This window comes from Acomys russatus, chromosome 23 (genome assembly GCF_903995435.1).
Source record: "Acomys russatus chromosome 23, mAcoRus1.1, whole genome shotgun sequence".
NCBI lineage: Eukaryota > Metazoa > Chordata > Mammalia > Rodentia > Muridae > Acomys > Acomys russatus.
The window spans coordinates 11,683,774-11,703,183 of NC_067159.1; the positions used below are offsets into that span (position 1 = coordinate 11,683,774).

Here is a 19,410-nt window from a genome sequence, read left to right on the forward strand (position 1 = left end):
TTTGCCCTCACCCAGTGTGGACCACGTTGCCTTTTGTGGAATTCTGGCCAGCGCGCCATAGCCTAGACACACAGCTGAGGTACAGGAGGCCATTTTCTTGCATTGATCTTTGAGAACAGAAATGGCCTTCAGTTTGGCCTAAGCTGTTTGTCTCTTCCAGTCAGCCATAGACCCAGTTTCTGAGGTACCATTCTGAAGGGGCCTTGTGGCCAACTGATTTGTTACATAGTCTCCCGCGGCTGCTATCCCACACAGCCCAGAATATGGTCCCGCCTCTCTTCCACCACGGCTGCCCCACCAGGATATCCTCTGAGCACTGAGCATCTTACTGGTCTTTCCTTGAAGGCCACACATCTCCTCTGTCTTCTCAGGTTCCTGTCACTGAAATCTTAATTCAAGAAAGAACTCACCAAGGCAATCGCAAGGCAGAATCCTTTGGTGAGCATGAAAAAAAAAAAAAAAAATCCACTATCTCCAGGCCTGGTCCCGTACCTAATTAATTTTAGTCTCCGAACGACAGCTGGGAACGTAAATGAGAAACTGCTGTTCTCTCCATGGTATTCAGAAACAAAAGGGGGATGTGATGGGAGCTGAATATGATCTAAGTATAATAATATTGATGTGAAATTTTCATAATGATGCTCATGCTGTTCATTAACAAAAAATTGCTCAATTAAAATACATGAAAAGTTTTTTTTTGGTGGGGACTTGTTTTTTTGTTTGTTTGAGACAAGGCCTCATGACCTAGCTCTTGCTGGTGCGGAGCTCCCTATGTAGACCAGACTAGCCTTGAACTCACAGAGATCCACCCACCTTTGCCTCCTGAGTGCTAGCATTAGAGCTGTGTACTATCACGACTGGCAAAACCATTTTTTTTTTTTCAAGTGAACAAAACGTAATGCTGTAGTGGAAGTTTTGGGTGTCATTAAAAACTCAGTTACATGATGTAAACATGTTTTTTGCTTTAATCCCAGGTGTGGGATATGGGGATGATTCATATTGTCTGCAGCAGCAGACTGTTTGCCTCATGAGAGGGGCTCTGAGAGGGGCTCTTTCCCAGCTGCAGAGAGTTTAATGCTGAGGACTCTGGAGAGGAAATAAAGGCCAGAGTCCAGGGAAAAAGAGACAAGAGGCTCCAAGAAAGAAGCCTGCTGCTGCTCCTCCCTTGATGCAGTTTGATGAGAAGTTGGAGGTGTCCTGAAACAAAGATCGGACTTGTCCCCAAGGGACCCAATGACCCTTAAAAGCAGGAAGCAGCCAAAGAGAACCACGCCCCCTCTCCCCACTAATCTTCTTTCTCTCCTACCTGGTGTTGGGGTGTTGGAAGGGATTGGGGGTGGAGAAGGGAGAAAGAAGCATAAGAAACCAAAATAAGAGAATAAAGATAATAAAAAGTTGTGGCTACACAACCCTCTTCCATTTGTGCTCTTGAAGCATTGATCTCCACTTTTAGGACTGGCTTGCTTGTCTTTGGGGAACCATCTCTTTATCATGAGGCTCATGGGACCCCACCTTGTACCTCTGAAGCATTGACTATCAGTAGATCCTATGAGAAGAGGGGTGCTGTCTTTAGTTGTATTCCCTCTGCTGAGTGCACCCCGCCCCCCATCAATAACTCCAAACCTAAGGTCCTACAGATGGCCCTGGCAAATCTGGATGGTCACTGAACAAAACAGACACGAACACAAAAGAGGCTTGCGGAGAGTGGTGAGAGTAGAGCTGGGTAGTAGGGAAGTGGTAGGTGAGTGTTCAGTGTGCAAAACGTACATATGTGAATTGTAAAGGTGAGTAAAAGGAGGCCGGAGAGATGGCTCAGTGGCTAAGAGCACTGGCCGCTCTTGCAGAGGACCTGGGTTCTATTCCCCGGACCTGCATGGACGCTCACAATCACTCCTAACTCCAGCCCCAAGGGATCTGGTGCTCTCTTCTGGTTTCTACAGGCATGCACGTGGCGCACAGACATACATTCAGGGAAAACAGTCATACACATAAAATAAAAATAAATCTTTTAAAAGTAGATATTTGGGGCTGGAGAGATGGCTCAGTGGTTAAGAGCGCCACCTGTTCTTCCAAAGGTCCTGAGTTCAATTCCCAGCAACCACATGGTGTGGTTCACAACCATCTATAATGTAATATAATGCCCTCTTCTGATGTACAGGTGTACATGAAGGCACAGCACTGTATACATAATAATAAATAAATAAATCTTTAAAAAAATAGATATTTGATATTATAAAAATCTCTCCTTTTTTTAAAGATTTATTTATTTATTATACATACAGTGCTCTGCCTGTGTGTACACCTGCAGGCCAGAAGAGGGCACCAGATCTCATTATAGATGGTTGTGAGCCACCATGTGGTTGCTGGGAATTGAACTCAGGACCTTTGGAAGAGCAGTCAGTGGTCTTAACCGCTGAGCCATCTCTCCAGCCCCCATATAAAAATCTCTTTATCGGTAACATGTTTTCCCATCCCTGATTTGTTTGTGTGTTGAGACATTTCAGTATGTGTGCCAAGCTGGCCTTGAATTCATCATCTTCCTGCCTCAGACTCCTGAGTGTGGAGATTACCAGCACGTGCCCTCATACTTGGCTTTCTGGTCAGTCTCACAAACAGAAAGATTTCGACTGGTTTCCATGGAGAGGCGATGCAGGAGGGAAAGTTTGCTCTCCTCTCTGCTGGCTCCATGCCTAACTTCATGCTCCAGTTCTTTGGGGGCAGTATTTTATAGTTGCTTCCAAGCACACACATCCTTAACGCTATAGCCATGCTTTAAAATTTTATTTATTTTTTACTTATTTATTACTAGTATGAGAATTTTTCCTGCAAGTGTCTATGCACCATTTGTGTGTCTGATGCTCTAGGAGACGAGAAAAGGGTATGCGCCCCCCCATCCCACCCCCCCGCCACCACCAGAGTAACAGATGTTCGTAAGCTGTCATGTGAGGGCTGGGAACGGAACCCAGGTCCTCTGCAAGAATAGCTTGTGCTCTTAACCACTGAACCATCCCTGCAGACCCTACAGGCACGTGTGACACAAATCTTATTCATACTATTTTACAATTAGGTTTCTGGCATTCGATAGATAAACACGGTTCTAGGTGAAGCAGGTTTGTGTTATATGTCGCTGTTTTCCCTCTCCAGCCATGGAGAGGACATTATCACGGGAGCGGAGTGTGGAGAACAGGCTACAAGATTGACGAGCCCCTGAAAAGATGTGTGTATATCAGTCTGCCACAGTCTGAGACGCTTTGCCCTTGGCTGCCGCTCCAATTGTGGTCTTCACTCACTCCGCGTGATGACAGTCTTCGCAGCCACAGGCCTGCAGTTCTGTTTTCCCAGAGGCTCTGGCAGATGTCTGCTCACATGGCGCTCTGACTCAGTGAAGTCTGCAGGCAGCTCAGCTTCCCCTAGGAACTTGTGCCCAGGGCATCTGTTACCACACGTTGCCCTAGCAGCTGCTGCTATAGACTCAAGCCAAAAAGTCCAAACAGAGACCTGTCTTGGAGAGACGCTCATGGACAGGACGTGTTAAAGTCTAGGATGGAACATACTGGCGCATACCTGTAGTCCTAAGCACTCTGGGAAACTGAGGCAGAAGGATTGAGACTTCAAGGCCAACCTGGGCTACACGGGGTGGGGGTGGGCAATATCCTGTGGCGTGTCCCTATGTGAAGCCTGCTAAACGGAGCTTTTATGCGCGCTTCCGGGCTGTGACAGGGGGCTGAGTCACACTGGCAGCCTTCCAGGGGACTCCACGGATCCTTCCTCTATAGAATCTTCTCCTCGCAGCTCATCTTCATCTTCTCTGCAGCGGATGACACGCTTGACCTTGCCCACTCAAAACAGAGTGCACATTACTCCTGTAAAGGCCAAAGGAAATTTTCCTACCCTACGGGCATTTTATGTTCTAACAGTTTGTTTTTATCGCTGCTCATTTACAGCACAGGAACTCTGCAAGAGAAGTGAGAAGCATTTTTTAAACGGAAGGAAAGGTTTGCTGTAGAACCAAACGGAGCTACATCTCACTGCTCACCTCTCGCAGTGTCTGGTTCTACCTGGGGCTCGCCGCGTCGGTCCTCTTCCCTCTGTAAATCACTGCAGGGGCAGGGGAGAGAACACACACAAGATGCATCATATGTGCAGGCTTTACTGGTGTCGCTGTTGGGGGATGCTGGGTTTTGTATCACCTCACAGCAAGCAAGAGGGAAGTGGGCTACGAAACCTGTTCAGCGTGACCAGAAGTGCCTGCCTCACTAACCACACTGACCAAACCAATGCTTCAATATGTCAATCTTCCAAGTATCTCTGAGCTCACACTCCTGACTGGATGAGGAATTTTCCTTCCCTCCTCAGGCCAATTTGCTGTGTCGGTCGTCCCCCACCCCCACCCCACCCCTAGCAAACTCCACCATTTCATTCACTCAGGCATCTGCATGTGGGGAATATAAACTTTCGACTGCTAAGGATGCTGTGGGGAGGAAAGTCCCCAAAACTCCACAGGTTAAGCAGGTGACACTGAAGCAGGCCAGACACAGAAGGATGTGGGAGTGCACTCCCCTCCGCCTGTCGCTTCCTTCTCCATCCAGGCAGCAAGTTTCCAGCAACAAAGAAGCTCACCTAAATTAGAGCCCTGGTCTTCCAACCCCGTGGTTAAAACAAAGTGGCCGGCCAGATGGTGGTGGCTGCGCACATCTTTAATCCCAGCACTTGGGAGGCAGAGGCAGGTGAACCCCAGTGAGTTCAAAGCTAGCCTGGTCTACATACAGAGCGAGTTCCAGGACATCCAGAGCCACACAAAGAAACCGTGTCTCAAACAAAACAAGTAAACAAAAAAATCCCACCAAAGTTTCTCCAGAATTTTCCAGTTTACTGGGCCTTTGGCCAAACTCCAGAGAAAGCTTCTCTAAAAAGTTACCAGATAACACTGGTGCTGTTGGATCCACACTTTGAAAACTAATATGTTAAAGTTTTATGAGGGCTAAGGTGAAAATGTAAATTATGTTAGAAGTGGCACATTAAAATGTTAATATCTAGAGCATAATAGAATGTTAGAGAAGAAATTGATCCTGAATTAATAACTATCACTTAGTAATTACTAGAAGCCTCTCAGTGTGTCTAATCAATTCATTTCATTAACCTTGTTATGTTTTATGAAGTGACTATTACAACAGTTTTGACATGTGGAAAGCAAGGCTTAGAAGATTTAAATAATTCAGGTAAAGACAAGTAAGAGCAGCAGGATTTGAGTCCAAAACTGTCTCTTAGTCATTTCAGCCCGGCATTGTGATGCAAACCTTTAATCCCAGCACTTCAGGCAAGCAGAGCTCTGTGAGTTCAAGGCCAGCCTGGTCTACATAGTGAGTGCCAGGATAGACAGGGCTACAGAATGAAACTGTGAGACAGAAAGTCAGTTCATGGGGTTGACAAGATATACAATAGTTCAAGAATCAAGGAAGTCTTAAATGAAAAGATCTTTTGGCAGGTTGAGAGGGTCCTTGCCTACCAGGATCCTGATCTGACCAATCCTAAATTCATAGAAGGTAATGATAAAATCTAGAAATTCTTCCTAGGTATAATGATTTCCTTTGTTCTGTAGGGGTTCTCAAATGGCTTTCTCAGAGAGAGTGGGAGGGGCGACTCTCTAAGCCTTCCCCATTGGCCCTGTAAAAAGCCTCAGGCCCTGCCTCTGCGGAGGCACTGGGGATCTATCTGAACATGTACCTCACGGAGAAGCCCTGCTTACCATAGCAGTTCTCAGTCTTTGCCTCACTTTAAAATCACCAGAGGAGCTTTTTAAAATCCTGCCACCCTGCCTTGACTTTAGAAGAATTATACCAGATTGGCAGGGGCCAGATCCCCAGCATCAGTAAAATTTAAGGTCTCCAAGGAATTTTAGCATGCAGCAAGGCTGGAAACACCTTCTAAAGTATGTGTGAGGGGAAGAGGAATAATTAGCTGCCCTCCAACAAATATTTGCATTTTTCTCTGGGACTCTAGAAGATTAAAAGGATTTCAACATCTGAAGGAATTCACCTCGGTTTATGCAATGTGAAGGGAAGCACTCTGACAGAGGAGGACACTCCTGCATGAAAGAAACATTTGACATTCCTAGTAATTACAGCATTGGTTTTGATGATGATTGTATTAACTGCAAAATGCAGCAACACAAATTCTATTTCTATGCATGGGAAAAAGGACTTACCCATCCCAAGTGTACTTCCAGAACAGGTGACTGTAAAAAATAAATCAAAACGTAAGCACTGAAAATACACTCGCCAATGCATTTGCGCGCGTGTGTATGGTGTGTGTGTGTGTGTGTGTGTGTGTGTGTGTGTACTTGCTAGTGTAGGCATGTGTGAAGCTGCACATGTGCAAGTGTGTGAGTAGAAGCCTAAAGCTGATGTCAAGGGTCTTCCTTTGCTCGCCACCTATAGTTTTTCAGCTAGTGTTTCTCTCCCTGAACTAAAGCCTAGAGATTTGGCTAGATTAGTTTGGTGGTTTGAATAGGTAAGGCCCCCCTAGGTGTGGCCTTGTTGGAAGAAGTGTGTCCCCGTTGGGGCGGGCTTTGAGGTCTCCTATGCTTATGCTATGCTCCGTGTAGAAGACACAGTCTCCTGCTGCCTCCAGATCAAGACGGAAAACTCTCGGCTCCTCCAGCACCATGTCCACCTGCGCGCTGCCAAGCTCCCCGGATGATGATAAGGGACTAACCCTCTGAACTGTAAGCCAGGCTCAATCAAATGTTTTTCTTCATAAGAGTTGCCTTTTGTTGTTGTTGTCGTCGTTGGTTTTTCGAGACAGGGTTTCTCTGTGTTAGCCTTGGCTGTCCTGGACTCACTTTGTAGACCAGGCTGACCTTGAACTCACAGCGATCCGCCTGCCTCTGCCTCCCAAGTGCTGGGATTAAAGGTGTGTGCCTTGGTCACAGTGTCTTTTCACAGTAACAAAGCCCTAACTAAGACAGTTGGCTAATGAGCTTCTGATTATCAGCCCCACCACCACCGCCCCTGGATCCCAACAAGAGCTGAGACTACAAGTGTGTGGTGCCACACTTGACTTTTTACTTAAATTCTGAGGATCCAAACTTACATCCTTAATTAACATCACGTGGCAGGCACTTTGCCTAACAAGCCATCTTCCCAGCCCTCTTGATGTATTTCAGATGGAAAATCTACACATTAAAGAGAAGAATAAAAGGGCTGGGCATGGTGGGGCATGCTTGTAATCTCAACTGCTTAGGTGGCTGAGGCCAGTATGGGGCAATTTAGGAAGCCATTGTTTCCAAATAAAATTTTAAGGAAAGGCTACAGGCAGGCCTGGGGTCGGGGGTTGTTAGCTCAGTAGTATGCTGCTTGCCTAGCATGTACGATACCCTGAGTCTAATCTCCAGAACTGCTAAAAATAAATAAATAAATGAAATGAAATAAAATAAAATAAATGGAAAGCAGGTCGAAGATATAGAGGAAAAAACTCAAATAAGAGAAGGCCATGTTGCCGGGCGTGGTGGCGCACGCCTTTAATCCCAGCACTCAGGAGGCAGAGGCTGTGAGTTCGAGGCCAGCCTAGTCTACAAAGTGAGTCCAGGATGGCCAAGGCTACACAGAGAAACCCTGTCTCGAAAAACAAAAAAAAAAAAAAAGAGAGAGAGAGAGAAGGCCATGTTGAGGTAGGCAAGCATAGTGAATGGCTTGGCAACTTGGGACCACAGTAGGCTTGGGCTGTACACATTGAGCCCTCCTCCAGTGATACCCTTGGCAGCCTAGCTCCTTTGCTTGCACAGGCTATGTACGCACACTCCCGTCCCCAAACGATGCACCTCAGAGCCACGCTTGCATCGAGGTCCACGTACACCCGTCTCTGAACAATGGGATAGGTTTCTCCTGTCCTAACCACCATCACATTTGGACAATTTCTGTTCAAAATATTCCAGATGTCATGGGGTGGGAAGAATGGAAAGGTTGACCCGGCCTGAACCATTTTGGGGTGCATGAGCAGTCAGGCAAACTGTGTCTCCCAAGCGCTATCCCAAGATGCTATCCTCTGATAGCATCGTGTGTCTATGTATAATTAGGCCTGTATACAAGCTAGTGACTTGAAGAGAACTGTGGAAGATAGAGATTTTGGAGTCTTTGAGTCTCCTTATTTATAAATGAGAGACAGTCCGCTGAATCTACGTCTTAGGGTTATTTTGAGGATTCCCTCCGATATAAATGTGAAGACACTTGTTCAGTTGTTAATACCCAGTGAGAGCGACATGTTGTTATTGAGTGACAAGCTCATCTTCCAAAGAGCTCGCCTGTGCCCCAAGAATCCATTCTTGTCTCTTCTCAGAAGGCTGTGCTATGGGCCAGATTATTTTGTGGGCAAGATTGAAAAAGAATCGAAGCATGACATCTAAGGACATCGGGACCACCTCTTCAGGAAGAGCTGGTCATGTTCCATCACCTAGAGCCATCTTGAACTTCTTGTCACCTACATTTAACTAGAAAATGTTGACTGCTTATCAGTGAAGGCTCGTGAGTCATTTTTTTTTTTTCTTCTCCTGTTCACCTATAAAATCTCAGGCTTTGTTACTGCTTTTCTCTCCTTTCTCTTAGAAGTACATGAAAAATGTATGACTGTGCCCTGGGCGAGGGTGCAGAAACACGTAACAAGAGGATTGTTAATGTCTCCTTGCCAGCTCTGCAGATACAGCCTGGCTGACAGCCTTGGTTTGTGATCACAGTCTGTCAACCCACTCATATTTCCAGCCTTAATTTATGATTTATACATTCTCTTTTCTCAAACCTCAAACATTTCCTTAGTCCTCATTCTCAATCTGTGCAAATAAAAGTTCAGGACTTTTTAGTGGGGCGGGGGGGAGTTCAAGAGTAGGTTTCTCTGTGTAGCCCTGACTGTCCTGGACTCACTTTGTAGACCAGGCTGGCCTCCAACTCAAAGAGATCCACCCGTCTCTGCCTCCCGAGTGCTGGGATTAAAGGCGTGCGCCACCACTCCTGGCTCCATAAGGCATTTTCTTAACTAGAGATTGATGTGGGAGGGTCCAGGCCATTGGGCATGGTGCCACCTCTGAGCTAGGCTCTATAAGAAAGCAGGCTAAGCAAGCCGTGGGAGAGCAAGGCAGTGAATGGTAGTCCTCTATGCCCTCTGCCTCAGTTGCTGCCTCCAGGTTCCTGCCCTGCGTGAGCCCCTGCTCTGACTTCCCTCAGTAATGGAAGTGTAAGCAAATAATTGCTTTTCCTTCACAAGTTGTTTTTGGTCATGGTGTTAAATTATAGCAATAGAAATCCTAAGACACAGCCCAGTGATGGAGGCAGAGGCAGGTGGATCGCTGTGAGTTCAAGACCAGCCTGGTCTACAAAGCGAGTCCAGGACAGCCAAGGCTAACACAGAGAAACCCTGTCTTGAAAAAGGAAGAAAAAAAACATAAGGCACACAATGTTCTAGGGGTTGAACTGAGGTCATTGGGCTTGCCTGGCAAGCACTTTTTCCTACTCTACTGGTTAGTTTTTATTGCCAACTGGAAACAGATTAAGTCATCTGGGCAGCAGAAACCTCAGTTGAGGCATTTCCCCCATGAGATTGGCCTGTGGATATGTCTGTGGGAAATAGTGTTTTTTGATGATGGATGTAGAAAGGACCCAGTCCATTGTGGGCAGTACAATCCCTAGGCTGGTGGACCTGGCTATATAAGAACAGTAGCTGAGCCTGAGCCTGAGAGCAAACCAGTAAGCAGCTTTCCTCCTTGTTTCTGGCCTCTGTTCTGCTTGAGTTCCTGCCCTGACTTCCCATGTGATGGACTGTGACCTATAGAGCAAGCTCTTTCCTCACCTAAGTGGCTTTTGATCATGTTGTTTATCGCAGTAACAAAGCAAACTGGAGTGCCCACCCCACCGAACACCATTTACCAGCCCAAAGGTTAGTTCTAATCTTCCGTTTGGGCTTTTCTTGTGGGTGCTGGGGTCTTGTGCATGCTACGCCAAGCGCTGTACCACTTGTGCTGCATTCAGCTCAAAGGTTGGTTTCAGATTAAGGGTCATAGCTTGACTTACCCGAATATATTTTTTTTGGACAGAAAGTAAGCTTTAGTCCTGTTTCAGAAACTGGTGAGACCATCACGGTGTACACGTCCCCACAGGGGATGTCAGTGATGTCACAGAAACTTAGGCCAGCACGTGGGGCGCACGTAAAGATGCCTTTGGAACCATAGAGGTCAGTGCTGTAGTTGGCAGAGCCCCTGGAGGCTTGCCAGTAGATCCGGATGCCATTAGGGCCCAGCCTATATAATTTGACCCCCAATGGGCAGCAGGCACCTACAGGGGAAAAAAAAAAAAGCACAGAATTATTTACCACACAAGCATGGCCATATTTACAATTGCTATAGGGGGAAAAATCACAAGTAGAATCTTCCACATAGGATGGTTCGTGCCTGGTTAGGACAGAGCAAAGTTTGAAGGGATACACGTGTTCTTCCCAGCAGAGCCACATGCTCAGAAATCCATGTGTGGGTGGGGAGGGGTACGCGTTTATAATATAGAACACCGGTGTATCAAAGGTCTACAGTTGGCAGAGAGATGCTGCACTGCTCAGTGACTCACACCATGAGTCAAATGCTCACAATCCCATCAAGTTACAGCATGATGCCCTGATTTCATTAGACTTCAGTGCAACTAAGTCTAAATATAATTTAGTGTGCTCACCTTTAACTGAAAACGAGATGGCAGCTATGAGCCAAGTAGCACACCTCAGAAGCAGCCACTTTATGACAGGCTAGTGAGGCAAGCTGGCAAGTCCAGTGCGTCATCTATGCTAAGTGGTTAGGTACTCTTTTGAGCTTGTTTTCCAAATATTTTGACTGGGGCCACATAGTAGGTACCGATCAGGACATCAGATAGTGAAATGCTCACTAAAATAAAGATCATATTGTATATATATTTTTTAAATTGTGAATGATAATCAGGTTCATATGATTTGTACATTCTCTCTCTCTCTCTCCCTCTCCCTCTCTCTCTCTCTCTCTCTTTCTCTCTCTGTGTGTGTGTGCGTGTGTGTGTGTGTGTGTGTGTGTGTGTGTGTGTGTGTTCACCTGAGACAGAGTATTGCTATAGCCCAGGCCAGCCCTTAAATTCACCTTCCTGCTCCAGTCTCAAGAGCTGGGACTCTGTGTCTATAGCACTATGCCCAGCATGACTGCTTACCTGGTTGATGATTTGGGAGGCAGGCTGAGACAGGGTCTCATTCACTGCGTAGTCCAGGCTGGCTTTGAAATCACGGCTATCTGGTAAACCTCCTTGTCTTGGCTTCCTGAGCGCTGGACTGCCAGGCAGGAGCCTGGTATGGGGGGGCTTAACACTGTCAACCTGGGCAGATCTAGAATCATCCAGGAGGCAAGCCTACAGGGATGCCCATGAGGGATCATCTGGATGCAGTTAGCTTCCGTACAGAGTTATCTAGATTATGTTGAGTGACGCAAGAAGACCCACTGTAAATGTGGCTAGTACCATTCCATAAGATGGGGCCCAGGGCTGCACTGTTCCTGACTTCAGACCACGTGACCAGCTCTCTCTTGTTGCCTTGATTCCCTCACCGTGAGCTGAAATCAACCCTTTCTGACCTATTTTTAAAAAGCAATTTCGTTGTTTATTGATTTGTTTTTAACTGTAGGTATGTGGGTGGTGGGGAGGGAGGTGGGCACGTGAATGCAGTGCCTGAAGAGGCTGGGAGAGGGCGTACAATCCCCTGAAGTCGGAATTCTGCAGTATGAGCCGCCTGGCATGGATGCTGGGAACTGAACTCAGGTCCTCCGGAGGAGTGGGAGAGCATGGATGCCCTATGGGCCGGTCACTCCAGCCCCTTCGAGTTGTTTGTTTTTCTTCAGCAAGGTTTCTCTTTGTAGCCCTGGCTGACCTGAAACTCGGTCTGTAGACCCAGGCCGGCCTTGAGCTCAGAGATCCACCTGTCTCTGCTTCTTGAGAGCTGGCCTTAAAGGCATGTGCCATTATTGCCTGGCTTTTTGCCAAATATTTTGTCAAAGCAACAAGAAAAGTGACGAAGCTGGGGGGGTGGGGGAGTAGTGGGGAGGTGGCGCACGCCTTTAATCCCAGCACTCGGGAGGCAGAGGCAGGCGGATCGCTGTAAGTTCAAGGCCAGCCTGGTCTACAAAGTTAGTCCATGACAGCCAAGAGAAACCTTGTCTCAAAAAACCAAAAAACAAAACAAAACAAAAAAAAGAAAAGAAAAGTAACTAATGCCTAGCTGAATTTGTTCTTTTTTTACTTATTGAAAATAGTTGTTTTGTTTTGGGATAGGGTCTTATTTAGCACAGGCTGCCCTGTGGCTCAGGATGTCCCTAATTTCATGACCCTCCTGCTTGTACCTCCCAAGTACAGAGATTATAGTCATGAGCCACCTTGCCTGGTCTAATTTAATTTATTCTCTCTCTCTTTTTTAAATTGCTTTAGCTGGGTGCTAGTGGAGCATACCTTTAATCCCAGTACTTAAGAGGCTGAGGTAGGCAGATCTCTGAGTTCAAGGCCAGCCTGGTCTACTGAGTTAGTTCCAGGACAGCCAGGGATGCACAGTGAAACCCTGTCTCAATTCAACAACAAATTGTTTTCAGGCTGGCAAAGTGGGTCAGCGGGTAAAGGTTCTTGCCACCAAGCCTGACCAACTCAGTTCAATCTCCCTGGCCTGGAAGAAGAGACCCAAGTCCCGCATGGTGTCCAATAACTTCCATGAGCACGTTCTGACATTCTCACAGGCACACACACAGCTAACTAATTAAATTTAAAGGAAAAAAATAAACAATAAACCACATTTACAGAACCGGAAATGAAGATGAGAATGAAGCAGCAAATATAACTGAAAGTAATGGACTCACGCATGTACAAAACATTATAAATGCTTTCACACTGAGGCCAGGCAGATGTTACAGATGTGCTTTAGACCCAGGACAGTTCTCCAGCACTCCTCAGTCTTTATCTGCTGCAGGGCATGGCTAATTTTTCCTTCCCCATCACCATATAATCCAGATATTTTGTTGCTCTTGCTTTCTCTTTGTCTCTGTCTGTCTGTCTCTCTCTCTCTCTCTCTTTCCACCTTACATGGCAGACGAGAGCTACTAACAATGAACCAACTTTATATACTTTAACTTGCCTTGCATGAAAAGCCATCCAATGTCCTCATTTTTTCTTTTTATTTATTTATAGAAAAAGGGAGGAATGTTAGCATATAAGCAGCCTCACACGCCTGCCTCCAGGTTGCTTAGCAACCTCTGATGCCATTACCTGCTGCAGTCACCAGGGGCCCAGGATAAAAAGGACAAACCCACCATCTCCCTAGCTCTCTAACTTTTATTCTCTCTCTTTCTCTCCACCTTCCTGGGGCCCCCTCCCACCCCACCCTTTCCCCTTCCCCCCTTGCCCGCCGCGCCCCGCCCCCGTTTCCTTCTCTCCATGCTTCTACAATAAATCTTGTTCCATGTTTGTTCTGTGGTGCATATTTAACAGTCATCCTTATTTTTTTCTTACCTATAAGGAACTAGAATCATGAAAAATAAAAGCAGCCTAAGTTATAAGAAGCCATTTCAAGACAGGCAGTAGTGGCACACGCCCTTAATCCCAGCACTCGTAGAGGCAGGCAGATCTCTGAGTTCGAGGCCAGCCTGGATTACAGAGTGAGTTCCATGAGAGCCAGGGCTACACAAAGAAACCTTGTCTCGAACAACAAAACAAAACAAAGAAGCCATTTCTAATTTAGGCTCCCAATTAAGACATTCTCTACTGGGGCTGACAAGATGGCTCTGCGGTTAAGGGCACTGACTGCTCTTCAAGAGAATCCACGTTCAAATCCTAGCACCCACGTGGCTCCTTACAACTGTCTGCAACTCAAGATTTAATACTTTCACATAGACATACATGCAGCCTAATCACCAGTGCACATAAAATAAAGGTAAATAAATTTAAGAAAGAAAAAAAGATTCTCTACCGTCTCCAAGATGCCCAGATCTGGGGACGTGACAACCAATAAACTATCAAACAATTTCTCCTCTAGCTTGGAGGCAGTCTCTAGAGTTGTTGTTGTTGTTTTCAAAACAGCATTCCGAGCAGCTGCCTCAGCAGGTTAGAATTGTGTAAGGGGAAAGCCTTTGCTAGCCCCGCTCTGCCTGCTGTCTCTTCCCCTGCTATTCCCGAATGGCATTTGGGAAGAACAAGGAATACTGGGGTGGAAAGAAGCCTTTGCTCTGTCTGGCCTGTCGAAATGAGAAATTATAGAAGCATCTGCAGTGGCTTAGAAGAGAGAACGTAAGCCGGGCGTGGTGGCATCTCACTGTCATAAAAACAAACAAACAAACAAAACCACCATCCCTTCAGGAAACATAACCTGAACTCTTTACCAGGGGAAGCCATGGATCAACTACTGACGAGCTTTGGAGTTCTAAGTCAACTGGAATTGTCAATAGGATAGCGAGCAATCTGCATGGCGAGAGCTGAGGCAACAGATAGGTCGGTGGAGTGTTGACAGGGGGATCTGAGCTTGAGCTCCAGCACTCATGCAAAAAACTGGGCCTAACAACACTACGATGGCATGTGCCTCTAATACCAGCACTGCGGAAGGGGAGACAGGCCCATCCCTGGTGCTTGGTGGCCAGCCAATCTAGCCAAAGCAGTGAGTTCCAGATTTGGTGAGAGACTCTTATTTCAAAAAATAAGCCGGGCATGGTGGCACATGCCTTTGATCCCAGCACTCAGGAGGCAGAGGCAGGCGGATCGCTGTGAGTTCGAGGCCAGCCTGGTCTACAAAGTGAGTCCAGGACAGCCAAGGTTACACAGAGAAACCCTGTCTCGAAAAAAAACAAAAAAACAAAAACACAAAAACAAAACCCAAAGCAAAACAAAGCCAAAACCAACCAAACAAAAGAGCTGCCTTGGTCATGGTGTTTCTTCACAGCATTAGGACAGTAATTATGCCAGCCATACTCAAGAGCAAAGTTCACTTACTAGAAGAATAACCCTGGTAGGCACAGTCTGCAGTCAGTCCTGTGGCACTAATGGCCTTCAGTGCCACCGTGTAGTTGATGCCACATGCAACGCATCCCAGAAGGCAGTGGTTTTGACGGGTGTGACACTTAGACTGTCCGATGTGTGACGCCAGCACTGTCACATAGGTTTGAGCCGCTGCCCCGATAGTCCAGCTGACGTTGATTACAGACTGGGTGACCTGAGCTGCTGTCAGACCAGATGGACAGCACGGCGCTAACATGGAAACGCCAAAGAAAAGGACTTAGTTTTACTCCACAGATTACTTGGGGACAATAGCCAGTAACGGGACTTGGGGTTGAACTTTAAGTAAATCACCTGCTGGGCAAGCCTGACAACCAGAGTCCAATCCCTCGGGACTCTCAGTGGATGCAGAGAACTCACTCCAAAGTCCTCAGACCCCAAACGTATGTTGTGGCATGCTCACACCCTCCCCTGTCACACATGCACACCCAGACACAATAATAAACAATGAATAAAAAGAATAGGACTTTGTTCATGTTTCACTCAAATTTCCAAGTTTCTCATACTTTCTCCTTTTAAGGAAGGATTTCCTTTGTCCAAACCCTCCGCTACGTCTTGTAGTTGCAGCCAGACATAGTGAGTATGCTCCCCAGGGATGCAGGATCTTAAGATGGGCTTTGGATCATATGTGTCTCTCCCAATTCTGTTTTTTGTTTGGTTGGTTTTTGAGACAGAGTCTTGTGCCGGCTAGCCTTGAGCTCTATACGTATCTTTCTGTAGATGACCTTCAACTTCTGATCTTCCTGCCTCCACCTCCTGGATGTTGGAATTACAGGTGTATACCATAACACCATGTTTATACAGTGCTGGGAACTCAACCCCGGGCTTCCTACATGCTAGGCAAGCAGTCCACCAATGCTAAAAATACCCATATTAATGTAAGTAATTTGTTAATTGTCTTGGGAGGGTGTTGAGGCAGGGTCTCATTGTGTAGCTGTTGGCTGGTCTGGAACTCACTATTTAGACCAGTTTGGCCTTGAACTCATAGAAATGCACCTGCTGGGATGGAAAGATGGCTTAGAGGTTAAGATTACTAATTGCTCTTCTGGAGGTCCTGGGTTCAATTCCCAGCAACCACATGGTGGCTCACAACCATCTGTAATGTGATCTGATGCCCTCTTCTGACCCGCAGGTGCACAAGTAGGCAGAGCACTGTATACATAATAATAAATAAATAAATCTAAAAAAAAAAAAAGAAAGAAAGAAAGAAATGCACCTGCTGGGATTAAAGGTTTATACCATCATGCCCATCTGCTAAATGTTTTTCAAATATAACCCTCTCAATCAAGAATAAGCTTTTTTTGGGCTGGAGAGATGGCTTAGAGGTTAAGAGCATTGACTGTTCTTCTAGAGGTCCTGAGTTTAATTCCCAGCCACCACATGTAGCTCACAACCATCTATAATGTGATCTAATGCCCTCTTCTGGCCTGCAGGCATACATGCAGGAAGAACACTGTGTACATAATAAATAAATAATTATTTTTTAAAGAACAAGCTTTTTGTCATTGAGGTCTTATTATGCATTGGGCACCAAATCAAGTGCTTTGTAACATAATTAGCTTAGTGCTCACAACTATCCTGTGAGATTATTACCTGCCTCTTACTGATTAAGAAACTAAATGCAGAAAGTGATTTTTAAAATATTTACTTTATTTTTAAGTGTGTGTGTGTGTGTGTGTGTGTGTGCAGTTGCCCATGGAGGCCAGAAGAGGGCATTGGATCCCTGAAGCTAGAATTAACATATAATTCTTAGCCACCTGATGTGGGTGCTGGGAGCTAAACTCAAGTCCTTTGCAAGGGCAGTAAATGCTCTTAAACCAATGACCTATTTTTCCAGCCCTAGGAACTAAACTCAGTGTTTTTTAGAGAAAGATTTGAAAGGGCTCCATTGGAGACATGAACAATAAACCAGCTTATCTGGTTTCTTGTTAGCTGTTTTCTACGGAATGTTTCTGCAGGGTCAGTGTATTGTTCCTTGGATATGAATGCTGGGCAAGATAAGAGACTTCTGAAGATATGTTTATAAAACATGTAAAATGTCAAAAAGAATTTCTAAGACTGGGACTCTGTTTTTGTTGTTGTTATTTTTAAGATTTATTTATGTGCCAGGCGTGGTGGCGCACACCTTTAATCCCAGCACTTGGGAGGCAGAGGCAGGCGGATTGCTGTGAGTTCGAAGCCAGCCTGGCCTACAAAGCTAGTCCAGGACAACCAAGGCTACACAGAGAGACCCTGTCTCAAAAAACAAAAAACAAACAAAAAAAAGATTTATTTATGTATACAGTATTCTGCCTGCATATCTACCTGCATGCCAGAAGAAGGCACCAGATCACATTACAGATGGTTGTGAGCCACCATGTGGTTGCTAGGAATTGAACTCAGGACCTCTGGAAGAGCAGACCATGCTCTTAATCGCTGAGCCATCTCTTCAGCCTGACTGGGACTCTTTGAAAGGCCATGGAATACTGAGTCCTCATCACACTTAGGGACGGGTAAATAAAACTCATGTCTTAAGCAATTCCTAAGGACTCGCTGAGTCAATGTGGCTACGTACCTGTTTCCAAGGGCACACTGTAGCTGGGCAGGCTCTTTCCCGCCTGAGTTTCGGCCACAGCAGTGACAGAGAACATGGAGCCGCAGGGAAGGTCCCCCATCGTGCAAGTCTCCCCTGTGCTGCTGCACTGGAACAGCCCCTTCTTCCCCTGGGCAGTCACTGTGTAAGTGGCTCCTTCATTTGTAGATCGCCAGTGCACATTAACCATAGAGAACGCAGCCTTTGAGATGTTTTTTATTTCGGGACTGCAGGGAGCTAGGAAGTATTAGATTATTAATTAAAACATCTGAGTCAAATATACCACATTGTGCCATTTGGCCCAAGATGGATTCCTCTTCCTGCTTCCCTTTACCTCCAGCACAAAGACCATCAGGGCTAGGGATGTGGCTCAGCTGGTAGAGAGACTTGCCTAGCATGCACTAAGTACTGGGGTTTGTCTCCATCACCATATAAACTAGGCTTGGAAGCACAGGCCTTGAATGCCAGCATTTGGGAGGTAGAGGCCAAGAGAGTCAGGAGTTCAAGGTCAGCCTTGGCTACACAGTGAGTCTGAGGCCAACCTGGACTATATGAGAGACCCTTTTCCAAAAAGAAAAAATACCCCGAAATGGAGCCAGGTATGGTGGTACCTGTAATGCCAGTACTAGTAAACTGAAGCAGGAGGCCTGCAGTGACTTAAAGGCAACCAGGCCACCTAGGTTAAAGAGACCCCATCTCAAAATGAGAGGAAAAAAAAAAAAAAGAAGAAGAAGAAACTAAGTTTTTGTTTGGTTTTTTTTTTTTTTTTTTTTGTTTTGTTTTTTGTTTTTTGTTTTTTTTTTTGAGACAGTGTTTCTCTGTGTTGTAGGCATAAGGCTATTGTATACTTCAAATGCTGATTTCTCTACCACCCCGCCCCCATATCTGGTTACAATTCTAGTTCTGAGAATTTCCTGTCTCAATGTTGTGTAAACGCTGCTCCCCAATTGTCCTCTGATACATCAATAAACCAGCTTACAGCCAATCACTGAGCAGGGGAGAGAATAGGGCTGGACTTCCTGCCAGCCTGAGGAGGAGTTAGAGGAAGAAGTAGGGGGATTTAGCCATGGAAGAGGTCTAAGAGACATCAGAAGATGGAGCTGGAACAGGAAAAGCTACAAAGCACAAGCATCTCTGGGATTTAAGCTGAGATGACGCCAATTTAGCTTAGAGGAGTAAGACTAGACTAATAACTGCTCAGTTCTTGTGCTGTGAAGCTTATTATTAAACAAACAGAGTCCCAATTATTTGTGTGATAGCTGGGTTAAGAGAGAAACTGAGAAACAAACACAGCTTCATAAAAATAACCTTAGCACTATGTCGCTTGGCTGGCCTCAAATTCACAGCAATCCACTTGCCTCTTCCTCCCAAATGCTGTGAGATTAAAGGTATGTGCCACCACAACCTCCTAAACTAGGGTTTTTGGTTTTGTTTTTAAAACACCTGGTGGGGGGAAGGAATAAAAGAGGACAATGACAGTGATAAAATACATTATGTATGTATGACATTGTGAAAAAAGAAATATTATTTTTAAAACCCCGCAGCTTTCAACCATATGTACATATAGGCCAAGTTCACAGAAAGTTTTTGCAGAAAACTCTTGATGTTGGCATAGAAATTAGGTTCCTGCAGTTTTGGGCCAACTGAAAAATGGAGTATTTTGAACTTCAAAACCCAAAATAACCTCATGGTGTACAGGCAGGCATTCTCCAGTGGGGGCGGGGATATGAATCTGATGGCTGAGGTCAAGAATTTGCACCCAGAACTCCTCCT

The 19,410-nt window shown here is 45.8% G+C and overlaps 1 protein-coding gene across 1 annotated transcript in view; it reads right to left on the reverse strand.

Moving 5' to 3' along the window:
- Window positions 1-9,987: 9,987 nt before the first annotated feature.
- The window catches only part of Fndc7 (fibronectin type III domain containing 7), a 33,068-nt gene continuing 23,645 nt past the window's right edge, over window positions 9,988-19,410 (reverse strand). Inside the window, exons 8-10 of the mRNA XM_051165430.1 lie at window positions 17,620-17,874; window positions 15,003-15,257; window positions 9,988-10,316 (exon numbers count right to left, since the gene is read on the reverse strand). Coding sequence (XP_051021387.1) covers window positions 10,033-10,316; window positions 15,003-15,257; window positions 17,620-17,874 — 794 coding nt within the window. The 3' untranslated portion in view covers window positions 9,988-10,032. The remainder of the gene's footprint in view (window positions 10,317-15,002; window positions 15,258-17,619; window positions 17,875-19,410) is intronic.